Source organism: Protomyctophum parallelum (genome assembly GCF_964188405.1).
Source record: "Protomyctophum parallelum genome assembly, chromosome: 5".
Lineage (NCBI taxonomy): Eukaryota > Metazoa > Chordata > Actinopteri > Myctophiformes > Myctophidae > Protomyctophum > Protomyctophum parallelum.
In genome coordinates, this window is record NC_139702.1 from 2,721,139 (window position 1) to 2,737,901 (window position 16,763).

The 16,763-nt window shown below is 42.7% G+C and overlaps 1 protein-coding gene across 1 annotated transcript; it reads right to left on the reverse strand.

The window, feature by feature from the left end:
* Positions 1-965: 965 nt before the first annotated feature.
* Positions 966-15,273, reverse strand: LOC310859502 (polyunsaturated fatty acid 5-lipoxygenase-like). Its single transcript, XM_083766078.1, has 14 exons — positions 15,082-15,273; positions 12,791-12,989; positions 11,838-11,919; positions 11,349-11,471; positions 9,011-9,117; positions 8,359-8,531; positions 6,987-7,133; positions 5,771-5,974; positions 5,561-5,647; positions 4,939-5,117; positions 4,330-4,451; positions 3,787-3,887; positions 2,072-2,242; positions 966-1,153 (listed from the first exon to the last, which is right to left on the reverse strand). Exons 1-14 carry the CDS (start codon positions 15,229-15,231, stop codon positions 974-976), a joined length of 2,025 nt encoding a protein of 674 aa, XP_083622204.1. The 5' UTR covers positions 15,232-15,273; the 3' UTR covers positions 966-973.
* Between the last annotated feature and the right edge of the window lie 1,490 nt (positions 15,274-16,763).

The window sequence follows — 16,763 nt, forward strand, 5'->3', positions numbered from 1 at the left end:
GGCAGTAAGTGACATCACTTACTGCAAATCCCATATATGTCAATGGGATTTGCCAGCAGATGTCACTGTTTCACTGTGTTGCCTGTTTTCATTGTAGCTCAAAAGGCCCCAAAAACCCCAAAGAAAACTTCAGACCACAGAAAATCCACTGAATGTTCAAAGTTCAGGTTTTTTGGGTGTAATTGAGGTCATAAAACCTAAAAGAAAAAAGAAAAAGAAAAATAAATGAAAATGAATGTCATAAAACCTTTAAAGACATACAAATATTTACATTATATGCAATACAAAATCATCATAAACACGGTGTAGTACTATGATCAAGTAGGGCATTCATTTAAGAAAAAATCACACCTGTGTGAACCGAGTGGTGCAACTCCCCTCTCTCCCCCCCCCCCCCCCCCTCCTCTCTCTCTCTCTCTCTCTCTCTCTCTCTCTCTCTCTCTCTCTCTCTCTCTCTCTCTCATTAGCAGGCAGCAGGCACAGCATACCCCTCTCTCTGTTTCTGGCGCCCCCTACTGGTATTAATAAGTCACATACTCGTGTCGTTCCAATTTCACGCATGTGCACACCACTCGTGCTCATGACAACAGGTACACACACAGGTACACGGACATTGCTGGTTGTAGGAGTGGTTGCACCACTCAAAAATAATAATACTTTGAATATGGAGAAAGGAGGTTTCTGCCCTACAGCGACGATATGCTCTTTGACATAATTATTATAATTATAGTAAATATGAAGCCAATAAGCATGCCTCACAGAGCGACACTGTTGGGGATTCGATCAGGGGAGAGATATGAGACGATATGAGATATGAGACGATATGAGATATGAGACGATATGAGATATGAGACGATATGAGATATGAGACGATATGAGATATGAGACGATATGAGATATGAGACGATATGAGATATGAGACGATATGAGATATGAGACGATATGCTCTTTGACATGTAGTAAATATGAAGCCTCACAGAGCGACACTGTTGGGGATTCGATCAGGGCAGAGATAGTGGAAGGGCATCGTCTGTCCCTCGTTCCTTTGTGTGATGCCACAGCTGATCTCTGCTAGCTCCTTCCTGAAGGCGTGCATGGCCTGCTTCACTGGCTTCTCTGTGAAGTGCTCATCGGGGTACATGCCTAGATACAGCTGACGGGGAGACCACACACAAACATTGACCTTATTTTAGGCCAAATTGACCTTATTTTAGGCCAAATTGACCTTATTTTAGGCCAAATTTACCTTATTTTAGGCCAAATTGACCTTATTTTAGGCCAAATTTACCTTATTTTAGGCCAAATTGACCTTATTTTCAAACCTTTTCACGCCAAGGACCCCCAAATCAATAGACCCGGATCCCATCTAAAAATGTTTTGTGCCAGGGACCCAGCCAAATAAATCTAAATGATTATATACTGCTGCTTTTCAATAAGGGAGCAGTGAGGACCCAAGGACCCCTGGGGGTCCCCGGACCCCACTTTGAGAACCACAATATTACTGTTACACCATACCCGTATGTACTTTGTCCATTTCTGCGCTCTCTGAGTTATCGGGGCCCTTGAAATTAAAACGTTTGAGAACCACTGCACACTAAACGGAACAGCTAGCCTTAATTAGTAACATCGGTGCACCAGGAACCTAGAGAGCGTTATTTCCAAAATGACGTATGTGCATATAGAGCCTATATACACTATGCCCTACAAAGTGAAGTAAACTACAAATTAGTTTTAACTGATACATGGGTTTAAAAGTGTTTCAACTGGTCAGCCAAATAAGATATTGCAGGAATATCAGTGACATTACACTAAATTGTATATCCGTTTTTGAGGTAAATGGTAAATGGTGCATTTATATAGCGCCTTTATCCAAGGCGCTTTACATAGATTGTGCATTACATTCACCCATTCACACACACATTCATACACCGATGGCAGAGGAAACCATGCAAGGCACCAACCTGCACATCAGGAGTAATTAGGGGTTCAGTGTCTTGCTTCGTCACTAGCCCGGTTTCGAACTTGTTTATCCCCCCAAATCACGAAGGCTAATTTGACCTTTGGGAAATACCTCGTCGTCCTGGTGCTGGGTGAGGGCCCAGATGGCTCCCAGGTGCCAGGAGGAGCGCCCGCGGTCCGGCAGGCTGGCCATGATTAGCTGCACGTCTGCCACGCCCTTCTTCACGGGAGGGGGCTTCCGCATGGTGGAGGGGGAGTTGGGGATCCAGGAGCACCAGTCATACTGAAGCACACACACAGTGGTGTAAACTAAAGTAACTAAGTGCATTAGCCCAAGGAGTGTTTTTTCGTGCAAAACGAATGCTTGGAATGGATTCAGAACCATGAAAACCCCCTAGTTTGACTTCTTAACCCATTCTGACCGGAGATCAGATTCTAAAAATGTCTATTACATCCTGACAGTTTCATTATTAACCCATTCTGACCTGAGATCAGATTCTAAAAGTGTCTTAGATTTTTCAAAAATAGCAGACCTACAAGCTCGTATCGCGCCACTCTGTGGCGCGATATGAGCTTGTAGATCTGCTATTTTTCAATAGCTAAAGCATAACATGATGCTAACACCAAAATGGGTGCCCGTTCAGAATGGGTTAAAGCATAATGAAATTTGGAAATGTTTTGGCTTATATAGGTTGTCTGTGCTGTGCATGGTCACATATAACTGGCAATAACTGGCCAAGCTACTGATTTGGAAGACTTATCATACCAAAATATAAACTAGAGACATGTAGGAATACAAAAATATAAAACTTTTATGGTCACCTTAGGTGGTACCAAATAATTCATGAAAATATCAGTGTTGGCCCCCTGCACTAAGTGTTGTGAATTTGTTGATTGTAGATTGTAGAAAAGTATTATTGCTTTGACTCTGCTGGTGAACCTGTAGAGCCAAAAGTAGATAGACGGAGAACACTTGGACAGACTTAGAGAAACTCAGATCAATATAGACAAAGTTAGATTAGTAGTAGTGCCAGTTTATTCATAATAGTGCAGAGTATAACACAGCATTTCAGAGGAGCAGAGCCTTCGGCTGCATGGAAGAAGCCTCAATCTCCAGGGCCTATTATATTATTGTTGTATCGTCATGTCCTAGTTCGTTGTTTTTGCCAATCTGCTCTATTCCCTGCCAATCTCCGTCTTGTCTGCTCGTCCATTCGTTGTTTTCCCCAATGACCACTACTATTTCTTGGCCAGTGTCATATGGTGTGTGTAGTGCAGGAAACTTCCCTGCACTGCCCTGGGATAGCTACAGCAGGTCGGTTCGACCTGGCTGTACTATCATCTTGGGTTGAACAAGTACACACCCCCGACATAGCTGTATTGCTGAGATTTATGGCTCTCCAGATGTCTACAGCTGGCTCAATGTTTCTGTATCTTCCCTTCTGTGCTTTTCCCTTCTAATGCCGTCCATGTCTGCTTCCCTGCTCTTAGCGTGCTCGTGGTTCGTGCATGAATTCTCACTTGTCGCCCGCGCTCCTATCCTAACTTGCTCATGCTGCTGGCCGTGTGAGTTGGCCCATGTGACAGCTAGGCCTTCAGTATCTCCAGTTATTATGCAACTGTTCAGCCTGTACTCAGAGATGAGCTACACAGCTCAGTACTTTTAAGTGTTGTCAGGTAGGGGCTCATATATTTCAGAGAATTCTCTTTTCGCCCCCACAAACCAAAACATAACTGTTCTTAATCTGATCATTACCATTCCTGCAGTCCAACTAATGTAACATGTATGTATGTCAGAATTGACCGGAGGGTAATGAGCAGTCTCACCTGTCCAGAGTTGATGGCTGAGTGCTGGGCTGACGCTGTGAAGATGACCACGGTCACATACTCTGTGAGCTCCTCGCGGGTCTTCAACCACTTGGGAAACTCTGCACATTGGCAGAAAGAAATGAGAGAAGTGATCTTGCATTGTTGCATCATTCAGATGCAACTCTGAAATATGTTAAAAAAGGAACGTACGCCATTATGGGCTGTCAAATTAAATTGGTATTAAGAACAAGTAATTCCAAGCACCATCGTTTTCAAAAGAGTGTCAATTTAGAGTGTAGGGTCTAGCAAGTGAACCCAAATGCAGAATGGATCAGGCATGGAATCAATCAGGCAGGCGGACGGACGGACGGACGGACGGACAGACGTTGGTTTGAGTCTGTCCTCCTTGTAGTAGGCCTACACACCATTATCAAACAAACCAATGATGACATATTGAAAGTGGAGAACTATGGCTTATGCACACGCACGCACGCACGCATGCACGCACACACACAGACACACAGACACACACACACACACACACACACACACTGCACTCACCACAGTAGTGGAAGTCCTGCAGGCCACAGCTGACCACTTCTTTAACGAAGGCCTGTATCTCCTGGTCTCCCTGCACCGTTTCATCAGAGCAGTAGTAAATGTTCACCACAGCTGACACAAAGCTGCAAGGAGACACATTCTCTAGAACAGCTTCTCAAGGACCCCCAAAATGATGTCTTTCATTATTTTACCCCCATGTGCATCCATGTTGTGCCAATTAAGGAGCCCGGCCATGAAAGAATATTTGAGTTAAAATACTTTTTAAATTATATTCCAAATTCTTCACAATTCATGTGTACAAAATCTTTTGAAAATAGTCGATCTACAAGCTCACAACTGTGTAATCAATAAATAACCGTATAATCTGAATATAGCCAATCTACAAGCTCACAATACGCGTTGTGACGCATTGTGAACTTGTAGATTGGGTTGAAGTGGTTAATTAATGTATGTTTTCCAATCAAAAATGTAATCTCCAAAGTAACTAAAGTTGTTTAGGCTCTGAGATGTAGTGGAGTAGAAGTAAAAGTATTGGAAATTGGAAAAGTAAAGTACAAATACCTCAAAATTGTACTTAGGTACAGTACTTGAGTAAATGTACTTTGACACCTCTTAATGGCGTCCCACAGCCTGTATCCGTCGTCTCTGTAGAAGTAGTCGGGCAGCTCCGTGGTGTCGTCCATGCCACTGGCTTTGATGGCGTCGGGGAAGCACAGCGACCTAAATGATAATGACGTCATTCCCTTCCGGATCAGTTCAATATGGCCGCCTCCCCCAGTGCCATTGGCCTGGATGAGAAATCAGGCGGATGTCAGTGTGATTCAATATTTCACTCATCGTTCCTTCCAACAAACGTTTTTATTCCAAAGACCCCCAAATTAATATCTATTATCCGTGGACCCCCCCCCCCCCCATCTGAAATTATTTTGGGACCTCCACACGATTTGTGTTCAATTTTTTCTAAATTGTTCCACAATATTTCGGATGCACCGGCAGATCTACAAGCTCACAACACGATACAATATGTGTTGTGAGCTTGTATATTCTGCTCTATTCTGAGGGTAAAGGTGGTTAAACTGAATGAAGGTTTCCCGTAAATTCAGCCAGTATAGATCCCTGATGCCAGCGAAGCTAAAAATAATCAATTGACAAACGAAGACAACCAAAAATATTCAATAATTATTTATCGTCATCTCAGAGACATTATGTCTTGAATTCATATGTTTCGCACCTTGTCAAAAATGCCACCCTCACCGATGAGCTGCTCTCTGGCCTTGGTATTGATGGCGATGGTGAAACGAAAGTGTGGGATCAGTAGCTAGAAGAAGGCAATCAATCAATCAATCAATCAATCAATAAATCAATCAATCAATCAATGCTAAGTAATCAAGCAAGCAAATATCTATGCAGAATGAGATGAATCCAAGGGGAGCATCATTACTTTGTAGATAGGGTGGACCGCAGGGAGCTGTCTGTACAGGGCAATAGCAAACACCTCAGAGATGAGGTGGGTCCTTAGCAGGTGAGTGACATTCTGGTGGACCTGGAAGTCGGCCGAGCGGACCCACATCTTGGCCAGCAGCCAGTCATACTGAGCATCGCTGGGCAGGAAGATGGGATTGGCCTCCCCTGGAGTTTGTCCCAGCTGAGGACGGGGAGTGGGATACAATGGGGGGAGAAAATGAAAATAGAACATAATAACATCTTTCGTTTTTGTCTCTGTTATTTATGTATTTATGTTCTAATTTTATTTGACGTCATGGACATCGTAATCGACAGTACAGATTCATTGCTTGAGTATTAATTGTCCACACAAGGCTTTTCTAAATAACCCTAATCAAATGCGGGGATCACTATATTCAAAATCATACACAATACATAAGCTGGAAAGGATAACCTCTTGAGGTATCATCTCCTTATCACAAATATACCAAGAGTACAAGACAGAACAATGACAACATAACAAAATCTCTCTACTGTAACTCCCACCCATGAGTATCCACAAAATGACAGATTTCATAAATTAATATATCAACATAAACGAAATGCAAAAGGCAAATCCTTATGAAATGTTTAACTGCTAAGTTTTACTTACATATTAGACTAATTGAAAACACATGGTCCTGGTTGGTTCTGGTGACTTAATGCATGAGGGAGATGTGTTTTTTCCAATTACTTTCTTTGTTGTTTATCTTTTATTTCGTTTTTTTAAAGAAATTATTCATTAGAAATAAGTAATTAAAAAAAAGTCCCTCTCAGGCAGAAATGCTAAACCTTTTAAATTAACCCTTACATTAAACCCATTCTGAACGAGAACCCATTTTGGTGTCGGCATCATGTTATGCTTTAGCTATTGAAAAATAGCAGATCTACAAGCTCATAGCGCGCCATAGCGAGTGGCGCGCTACGAGCTTGTAGGTCTGCTATTTTTGAAAAATCGAAGAACGACTGACATTTTTTTAAATCTGATCTCAGGTCAGAATGGGGTTAATCAGACCAGTGTGTGTCCAGTGGAAACCTTGTATGAATCTGATTTTAGGTCAGAATGGGTTAAAGAAGAAATTGGAAATAGGAAGATGTGGCACTGGCAGTGCAGCTGCCCCAGAAATGCCATGCTAAGAATCCCATGCAGTGAGTGAGTATATAATAGCACCCACCTGTATGGCCAGGGGCATCATGTTGTTCTGGGTGTTCTTGTAGAGCAGACAGATGGGAGCTGACAGGTACTGCTGGGTGTCTGGGTCTGTGCTGTTTGGACTGATGTCTTCTAACTGCTCATAGTCTGCTATGTAGATGTTACCTGCCTGAAAACACACTTTAAACAGTTTGTGTGTGTTTTAAGATTATCTCTGTCGGGCAGAAACCTCTTACCGGTATATTTGAACTATTTGTGATTTTGCTTTTCTCGTAAATGGACGCCCTACTTGATCGTACTACAGTGTCGCACAAAAGCATCAAAGGTAGAAGATCTGACATCGCTTCGCGGGTTCGAGTCCCGTTCCTGACAAACTTCGTTGCATGTCTCTCCCCATCTCTCTCTCCCTGTCGGTTTCTCTCTCCCGTCCGTTTCTACTGTGCAAATAAATAAAATAAAATAAAATAAAGATATTGCAGATCTGCAAGCTCGAAACATGGCTCGAGCTGCGTTTTGAAATGAACAGTTTGGGACATACTGTATGAGGTAACAGGTTATGAGGTTACCACCCGTGACCCGACAGAGCCGATATGTTGTTAATGACACCCCCTCGCCCTCCCCCCGCCCCCTCCCTCCCTTGAGGCAAAAACTAAAAGATATTATGATCACATCATCACATAAACTGTCGAGCAAGTTAATAAATTAAAGATGTGCATGCAAAATTGAAACAGTACGTCATCTTCATCCTCATCGCAGATCATCTGGATTTAATTAGTGCAGCTGCAGTCAATCTAAATTCAAAAGGGTCTAACAAAGGAGAAATTGTGTCATTAGCCTTGGAAACCCAGACATTTTATTTAATGTGTCATAGTGTTTACTTTTTATTGGTCATTACGATACTTAAATGTTGATTTAATTTGTTTTAGAGTGGCGCGGTCTTCGTAAAATTGTGTTAACTATTACAGGGTTTATGCATATCCAACATATTTGGTTTATTTTCCTGTGTTTTGAGGGTTCCTGGTCTTCAGGAAAGAAGAAATAAAATGTTACTTGGGCAAATTAACCACAAACACACCCATTTTGCATAAGTCATGTTTATCTGCCTGCCTAACTCTATATAGGCCTACAACTGATGATTCATCCTGACTTATTGTCTATGTTCATCAGAATACTTGTACTTATAATAAATTCTGCCTAAATCAAACAATTAATGTACTGTAGTGTGTGTGTGTGTGTGTGTGTGTGTGTGTGTGTGTGTGTGTGTGTGTGTGTGTGTGTGTGTGTGTGTGTGTGCGTGCGTGCGTGCGTGCGTGCGTGCGTGCGTGCGTGCGTGCGTGCGTGCGTGCGTGCGTGCGTGCGTGCGTGAGAGATCTGAATAGAGAGTTGAACTGCACCTCAATCTCCTGCTCCAGAGTCGTGTGTCTCTCCAGACATGCAGACACCATCTCATGGCTGACGGGGAACTTGTCTGGGAGTTTGAGGCATTTTTGGATCATTACTGGGTTGCAACCATTCAGGAACTGGTAGCCAAATAGCAAGTCCTCCTTCCAGTGTTCCATCACATACTCTGCCCAACACAACACAATGAAATTAGATATCGGTTACAAAAACATACAGCATACAGCAATAACAATTACAATTCAGTCATTTAGCAGATGCTCTTAATCCAGAACGGTTTAAAATCATGATCATAGGAAAACCAATAACCTACCATCAGTTTAAGCATTTAATACATAATCTGTACATTGAAACTATACAAACTATAGGATGCCAGGTCAACAAATTAACCTGGCATCTGTCTATATACTGGTAACATACTATATATAAATACATTTTAACCTTTGCATAAACCTGTTGTTTGTTGACTGCATGGAGTTCATGCTCACTCTACTTATTCTGATCTCAAACTTGTACTGTGTCTCTCTGGACCAGAGCATATCTGCTAAATATCTAGACTGAAAAACTGTATAGTAGAAATCTAGAACAGAATTAGCGATTATCGATTAGGTATAAATATTACATTTTGAGATTGAGTTTGATTCTGACCTGACATTGTGTTTTTGATTTTCACAAAGATCTGTTCAAAATCAGTGAAGTCGTCCCAGGAGGACTGGAACGTGTCCATGAACTTGTTCAGAAGCAGGTTCTCTATTCTGTATGGAAGAATCATCATCATTAAATACGTACAGTTATTCTCAACCTTTTGAATTAACGCCCATTTCTACACTATAAAATCTTCAGTGTAAATTTCAATCTGAGTGTGCTGTGTGCAAACTACAAATGGAACCAAATGGACTCGGAATTGTACATTTGGTTCCATTTACACACTCTCAGAGTTAATAATTTAGACCCCTATGGCGGTCCTCAAACGTGACGTTGAGAAAGTGACAAACACTTTCAAAATTATTCCAACAATAGTGAGATTGCCACAAATTGTGAGCTTGTAGATGTGCTAACAATTTGACCATTTCTGAAAGTTATTCAAGTGGCTTAAGTGGTTCATGAATGGGGGGGAAATCACACTTGTGTGAAGTGAGGGGTGCCCAGGTCTTTGGGGGTAGCTTGATGTATTGTTGATGTATGTTGATTTTCATGTCCATGAAAAATGAAATACATTTATTACAAGATGTATTTATATCAGCAAAAGGACATTGCTGATTATTTACCCTAAACCCTAAACAAAAATCCATAGACTTGGCTGGGATGGGAAATTAATAATTAGGCTCTGAACAAACATTAAAATCCATAGACTTCGCTGGCCTATGACATAGTTTTGGAAAGCCATGCAGTGGAGGGGCCAGCACCCCTCAAAGCCATGCAGTGGAGGGGCCAGCACCCCTCAAAGCCATGCAGTGGAGGGGCCAGCACCCCTCAAAGCCATGCAGTGGAGGGGCCAGCACCCCTCAAAGCCATGCAGTGGAGGGGCCAGCACCAGCACCCCTCAAATCTTGGATCTTGGACTTTGACATAAGTCATGTACGATGTCATTTGTCTATGACATAATCTACTGACGGACATTTGGGCATGGTTCAACCTGATCAGAGCCTCATTCATTTCCATGATAAAAATTAAAACTCAACAATATATGGGAAAATGGAGTGGCAGCACCAAAGTTTGGTGCTGATCGGCTTAGCGTTTTTTGTGAGAATTACAGACAGATCGACCCACACACGCACGCACGCACACACACACACACACACACACACACACACACACACACACACGCACACACACACACACACACACACACACACACACGCACACACACACATGCACGCACGCAGAGTGGATGACCTCAAGCGCCTGAAGAAATTTGGCCTGAGACACTGTTGACAACAACACCAGGTGTGAGCTGCATATTCTGGAAGACCTCTACACCTTAGAGTATAATATATACTCTAAGCTCTACACCCAGCGCCACCTCAGCAGATCCCTGAGGATCAATAAGGATCCCACCCACACAAAAGCCTGTTCTTGATGTACAAGATCCCCAAAGCCCTTGAAAACAAAACGCCTGCATGCTGTCTCCAAGGCTACCAACGTCCTAACCAGCAGGCTGCCCCCCCCCCCCCCCCCCCCCACCCAGGCCATCAGTATTAAACAAAAGGAAAAGTGTATTGTTGTTGTTTTATTGTGTGCTTTTAGGTTGTGTCTTTTTCTATAATGCTTTTTAAGATGTTGTTTATGTTTTTATGTAGTGGAGCTTTTGTTAGGCTCTGTCTTTCCACAGACCATGTCAGCCCTGGCCACTCCCACTTCCCCTTCCACTCTGCAGGCCCATTCACTCACCTGTCTCCAATTCCCTCGTCATTCCACCTGTGAACAATTCGTCAATCAACCTTCCCCCTATAAAAATGGACTCACTGCAAACATATGTTGACAGTTCATAGTTTGATGTCGTCTGTGCGTGTTCCTGTTTGACTACTTGTCTTTTTGTCGTTTTGATTCCTGCGTGCTCCTTAAGTGTGAGTTTTTGTCCTGTGTTCCTGCCAGACACCTAAACCTAACCGCAACCCTCTCCCGACCCGCAGCGCACCTCGGGGCTGAGGGAACATATAGGGCTGAGGGAACATAGGTATGACCCCTTCCTGCATGCCACTCATGTGTGAGATTATTGCCTGGATTCCTGAGTATCAACTTCAGTGTAAGACTTTTGCCTTTTCGTTATGAAATACTTTTGAAATTGACACTGTTTCCTGTGACTCGATCTGCATTTTGGGTTTATCATTCTGCTATACCGCATGACAGCTTTTCCAGTTTAAGACAGCACATCTATAGGTGACAAAACAAAACAACACAAAAACAAAACAAAAACAACAATATATTGTTCTTTGGTCTGTTCATGTTTCAGTTCAGCTAGCAGGGTGATGAAGGCAGTACATACGCTTTACTGTAGTTCAGTTTGAAGTCCACGCCTTTGTCACTGTCAAACCGGACATCCCGAGGCAGGTCACTGGACTCTTTAGCATCAATGCTCATGGGGAAGCCTGGTTGCCACTCACTCCATCTGCTAGGATTAAAGGAAGAGTTTTGTACCGAACATTGTAACTAAAGTGTTAACCCATTCTGACCTGAGATCAGATTCATACGAGGTTTCCACTGGACACACACTGGTCCGATTAACCCATTCTGACCTGAGATCAGATTCTAAAAATGTCAGTCGTTCTTCGATTTAAAAAAAATAGCAGACCTACAAGCTCGTAGCGCGCCACTCGGTGGCGCGCTATGAGCTTGTAGATCTGCTATTTTTCAATAGCTAAAGCATAACATGATGCGAACACCAAAATGGGTGCCCGTTCAGAATGGGTTTAAAGGAGCACTTCACCAAGTTTCCTGGATATAAGTTCGTTGAAAGTAAAAACGTGCATCTTGCCTGTACACTTTTCGCCTCCATTCCAACTCCTTCTGTCGGTGTTGCTTGCCCTGTGTTGTGTTATCGTCCTGTGGCAAACGTGCTAAAACACAGATAACAAACACATGTTAGGCTAGTGGAAGAGATGCTATATCAAACATTCAGACAGTGTATATTTTTCCAGAAGGATTGTATCTGCTGCAGCTGAAAGTAAATCAGCTACAGATCTACACAGAGTCTATAAAGGGGTATTTATTCACACTAAGCACAATAACTATTATTACGTGAGATAATTGCGTGAGATAAGTAAGTGAGCGTCCAGTCCACACTGCTGAACAATAACAAAACAATGCATGGCACCAAACACGCATTAAACCAAATCAGTTGAAAGAGTTTATGTTGCAATTTGTTTTAGGTTTAGCACTTTTTTGCCATTTTATATATAGATTATAGATTATAGATATATATTTTTGCCATTATATATAGATTATATATATATATATATATAGAGATTATATAATCTTACGACTATACATTTTAAGGAGGTACAGCCGGTACAACTAATATTGTAGGCTATTTGAGGTTGAGATTAGGTTAGTTATAGTTGCAGTATGGACTGTGCCATCCAATTCAGCTACGCATTTCTTTTTTAACAACAATCATAATGTAGATATTGTTATCGTGCTTGGTGTGAACAGCACTAACCTTTTCATTGTTTTTATTGATTGATTGTGCCATGGGACAGATTACGACTAATGGGAGCCCCGGGGCCAATTCTCTTTCTTAGCTTGTAACCTGAATGTTGATTTATTTTAGGCGCTACCTCCCCTCTCCTCCAAGAGGCCTTATCTTTCAAATAAGAAACAGTTCTGATAAAGGTTACCGTATATCAGAAATACACATGCGGTAGTATGCTACGTCATGGACGTGACCTACAATAACAGTCAGGTATGCAGACATGACTAAACGACTACCTTGTCCATCACGGAGAACTACTTCCTTGTCGCCCACCAGCCAGCGGAAGCAGGGAAACTCCACGCATACCTCAGCCGGGGTCTTCACCGTCATGTACCTGCAGTACCAGTCATCCTGCACCCAGTACTTCTTCTTCTCAATCTTCACCATCTCAATGTCGCCCAGGTTCTCCGGCACGATCACGTCATACGAGTCCACCTGCGCACAGACGTAAATTGGCCAAAAGGTATGTTTATGTTTATGTTTATTAAAGGATCCCCATTAGAGACACATGAAAGAGCCTCTAGTCTTCCTGGGGTCCTAAATAACACAAATACAATACAGATGTACAAGTAAAAATTCACATTAAAACAGGAAAAACTAAATATATATATATATATATATAAAGAAAAGCTGAGTTTCATACATTTTTAACTTAATTGTGATGTGTTTTGTTTAGTTTTTCTATCGCAACCAGGCCCGAGCGGCCACCCAGCTAGCAAATCATGGCAGAAAGCTTAGTGTCCCCCAAATGTGTTTCCGGTGCTTCTACCTGTCGGTCTATCTGTTTGTCTCTGGCACTGCTGCACCCATCAGTACACACACAGTATAGGCCAAGACAAAACCTCCACACCAAATGTTTCAAATCTGACTCGGTGTCGCTTGTATCCTACTATAAATGCGCCAGGTCTCTGTGTGTGCGTGTGTGATACTACAGAGATCTCCGTATACAGAATGGGCACAAAAGGGACACAGACAGATAGTTAAAAAACGGGTGCTATGACAAGTTGACAAGAGGTATTATTAGGTTCCTAAGTTGCATCGTTCTAGTCTAGTCAATGAAATGGCAAGAGAGTATTAAAGGAAAATGTATTCCAGTATAAATGTCACAAAATGGGTTATGTAAGGCTCCATAATATTGGCAAGCACAAGGGCCTGTTAGGGAATACCAAATGTCGCCATCTCACAAAAGGTGTTATCAAGGGACCAGTGCCCAGTTAGATGGACGTCCTGTTTACAGTTCATTAATGATGGGTGGCAGGGTGGCACGTGCCCAAACTCCAGATGGTGGGAAACAATTGGACAAACAAATCTGGTGCCAGAAAAGTTGTGTATTAGTAAATGTGGGCACGTACCAAAATCCCCAAGGACCAAGATAATGGCAAGCAGGCCAAAGTCTATTGTTATGAACAGGACATGGTTTATAGATGTATGGAAAGATGAGGGATAATGACCGGGGTCGGGTATGTCGGGGGAGATGAGCCTCAGACAGTCTGTGTCAGTGTCACGCTTGCTGCACTATACACTGTATATACAGTATGCCTCTTATAGGCTCTGCATTGCATATAAAGCCACGCTTGAGATTCAAGATTATTTTGTCTTACGACTATTGTTCTCTGGATGAAGAATATCCACAACACGCTATACCTGGCAGACTTTTTCAAAACACACTTTTAGCTACTACTCCATGGGCTGTATTTTGCGTGTCTTAAGTACCAGGTCTTATTCCCTAACTTGAGTAAACTAAAGACCTGGAGGCGTGATCAATGCTCTTTGGCCACTCAGAATAGCCAAATGGCATTGATCACGCCTCCAGGTCTTTAGTTTACTCAAGTTAGGGAATAAGACCTGGTACTTAAGACACGCAAAATACAACCCTAGTCTCCTACAGATGTGGTCCAAATCTCACACACATTGTGCTATACACATATCTCTGTAGTTATGTGATCTATTCTAGACACATCTGTTAGATTTTTCGGATGCCATTCCTATTGGCTTTAAAAGTTGTGCACAAAATGTCACAAATCATGTCGGCATGTCCCATCTGGTGCTAACCACTGGGTTAAAAGACTTTGAAATCCAACTTGTAAACATCCATTTATGGGTTTTCTCCAGTTCAGACTTGATCAACACATTCCAGACCTGAGGGCTGATGTGGAATGTGTATAACATATGCAAACAATTAGCATTGTTGTTTCCTGTTGTTTCCCTGCCTCGAGGTTATACTGTCAGCATATCCTCAGTAAACTAAATTAAACTAAACTTAAAATAAATAAATAAATAAAATAATAAGTTCTGCTAAACTGAAAAACATGTCAATCCATCATACTGCATGTCCACTGGAGCAATATTGAGGGTTCAGTCCATTCCGATATAATTGGCTCGCAAAACCAATTAGAGACAATCGGAATGGAATATGAATATGATAAATGTTCATATTACTCTATTTTAGAATAGCACAAATAGGGCTATAGTTAATGTATGTTTTGTGATTTAAACATGCATAGTAACTCAAGCTGTAAAAACTTACCGCCCCCCTCTCGAAGGCATTGTGCAGAGGTTTGTCCAGCAGTGTTCTATCGCTGCAGCCCTCTGTGCCGAGCAGTGTGATGTAGATGTAGTCATCAGTTCCTTCAAACCACTGATTCCCTGTAGCAACAGTTACCGTGTAGGAAGGCATGATGCACAAGACACCTTCAGATGATGAGCCTCCAGCACAAAGCTCAACGCCTGCCTGACTGACTGAGACTGAATGAACGAGACAAGTCTTCAAACACCAACAAGCAGTTTGTAGGCCTATGGGTGTGCTGCCTCCCACCTCCTCATGTTTATAATCCAGTTTGTATGGCTGTGCTGCCTCCCACCTCCTCATGTTTCTAATCCAGTGGTGGGAGGAAAAAGTACCTTTACTCAAATAGCCTACTGTGCTACAAATACGAGGTAGTTCTTTGCTTTACTTGAGTACTTGGGTTTTTTTCTCTTGGAGTCAAGCCAGTTGTAAGCACAATTATAGTGTGTGTGTGTGTGTGTGTGTGTGTGTGTGTGTGTGTGTGTGTGTGTGTGTGTGTGTGTGTGTGTGTGTGTGTGTGTGTGACCCCAAACAGCTGCAGGGGTCAATGGGTCGTGCTACAAACAGACATTCCGTGCTCCAGACAGACAGACAGACAGACAGACAAACAGAAAGACCCTTCTTGCATGGGAGCTGTTAGCACCACTCAAAATAAATACAATATAGTGATTTAGCAGATATACAAGTATGGTGTTGTGACCTGGCGGAGACAATGGTTACGTTTCACCCCTGTCTAAAAACGTTACGTGTTTATCATCTGTAGCTATAGCCATAAATGCTTTGACTTATTGGAAATGATACTGCAGCGAAAAGGGTTTTCACCACTGATTTTGGACGGCACAACCCCCGTTCTACCGATGCAGGGATATCCTGACATGGAACCTCTTGTCCTTTTCTAAGAGCGTAGAGTGAGATTCCAAACGGAGCTACAAACAAACCAAACTAGAAAAAGTGCCCTTCTGGGCACAGGTCTCCACCAGGATAGGAATGTAGGACATTGCAGCTTGCCTTCATCTCTTAACCAATCAGGATGGAGTCTGAGAAATCTGAAAGACCCGTTTCGTTGAATGGCTCTAGAGAGACTGTACCAATTTGCGCGATGTTTGGACAAAATCTGTAGGTGTACTGTGCAAAAACTTGTTTTGCACAAAGCGGCCTCCTGGTGGCGCTATAACAGGCCGTTCTGGAAATTTTGGGGCAGAGGTTCATCGTTGGCATCCAGGGAGTGTGTGTGCAAAATTTGGCATCGACCGGGTTAACGGTGCCGGAGATTAGCTGCTCACGGACGGACACACGGACGGACGGACGGAGTGCAAAACATACTCTCCCCCCATGCCTTCGGCCTGGTGGAGACAAATATTGAAAGTGGAATAGTAATGGCTTAAAACAAGCATGCACACATACCGGCACTCATGCACATTTTAGCACGCAGGGGTGTGTCCCCCATCATTAACCTCAACCTGCATGAGCACATCCGAATGCACACTGTGCAATGGGTTGGAACCTTAGGTTGGAACACATTCCAGGTGTGTGCACGTGCCACCCAGAGGCCACCTCTGCTCATGCCTCAGCCTCTGAATTAAACTCATGTCACCAGGCTTTCCACCTCGGAGGAAACTAAAGCCTGGTCTTTGTTCCAAAAT

Excerpts from the sequence above, each read along its gene's own strand:
- LOC310859502 (XM_083766078.1), bottom strand. The coding sequence starts at position 15,231 with ATGCCTTCCTACACGGTAACTGTTGCTACAGGGAATCAGTGGTTTGAA. Across the intron at positions 7,134-8,358 it reads CTCTGGAGCAGGAGATTGAG|GCAGGTAACATCTACATAGC; the intron begins GTGCAGTTCAAC and ends GTGTGTTTTCAG. Across the intron at positions 5,648-5,770 it reads CGGTCCACCCTATCTACAAA|CTACTGATCCCACACTTTCG; the intron begins GTAATGATGCTC and ends GCCTTCTTCTAG.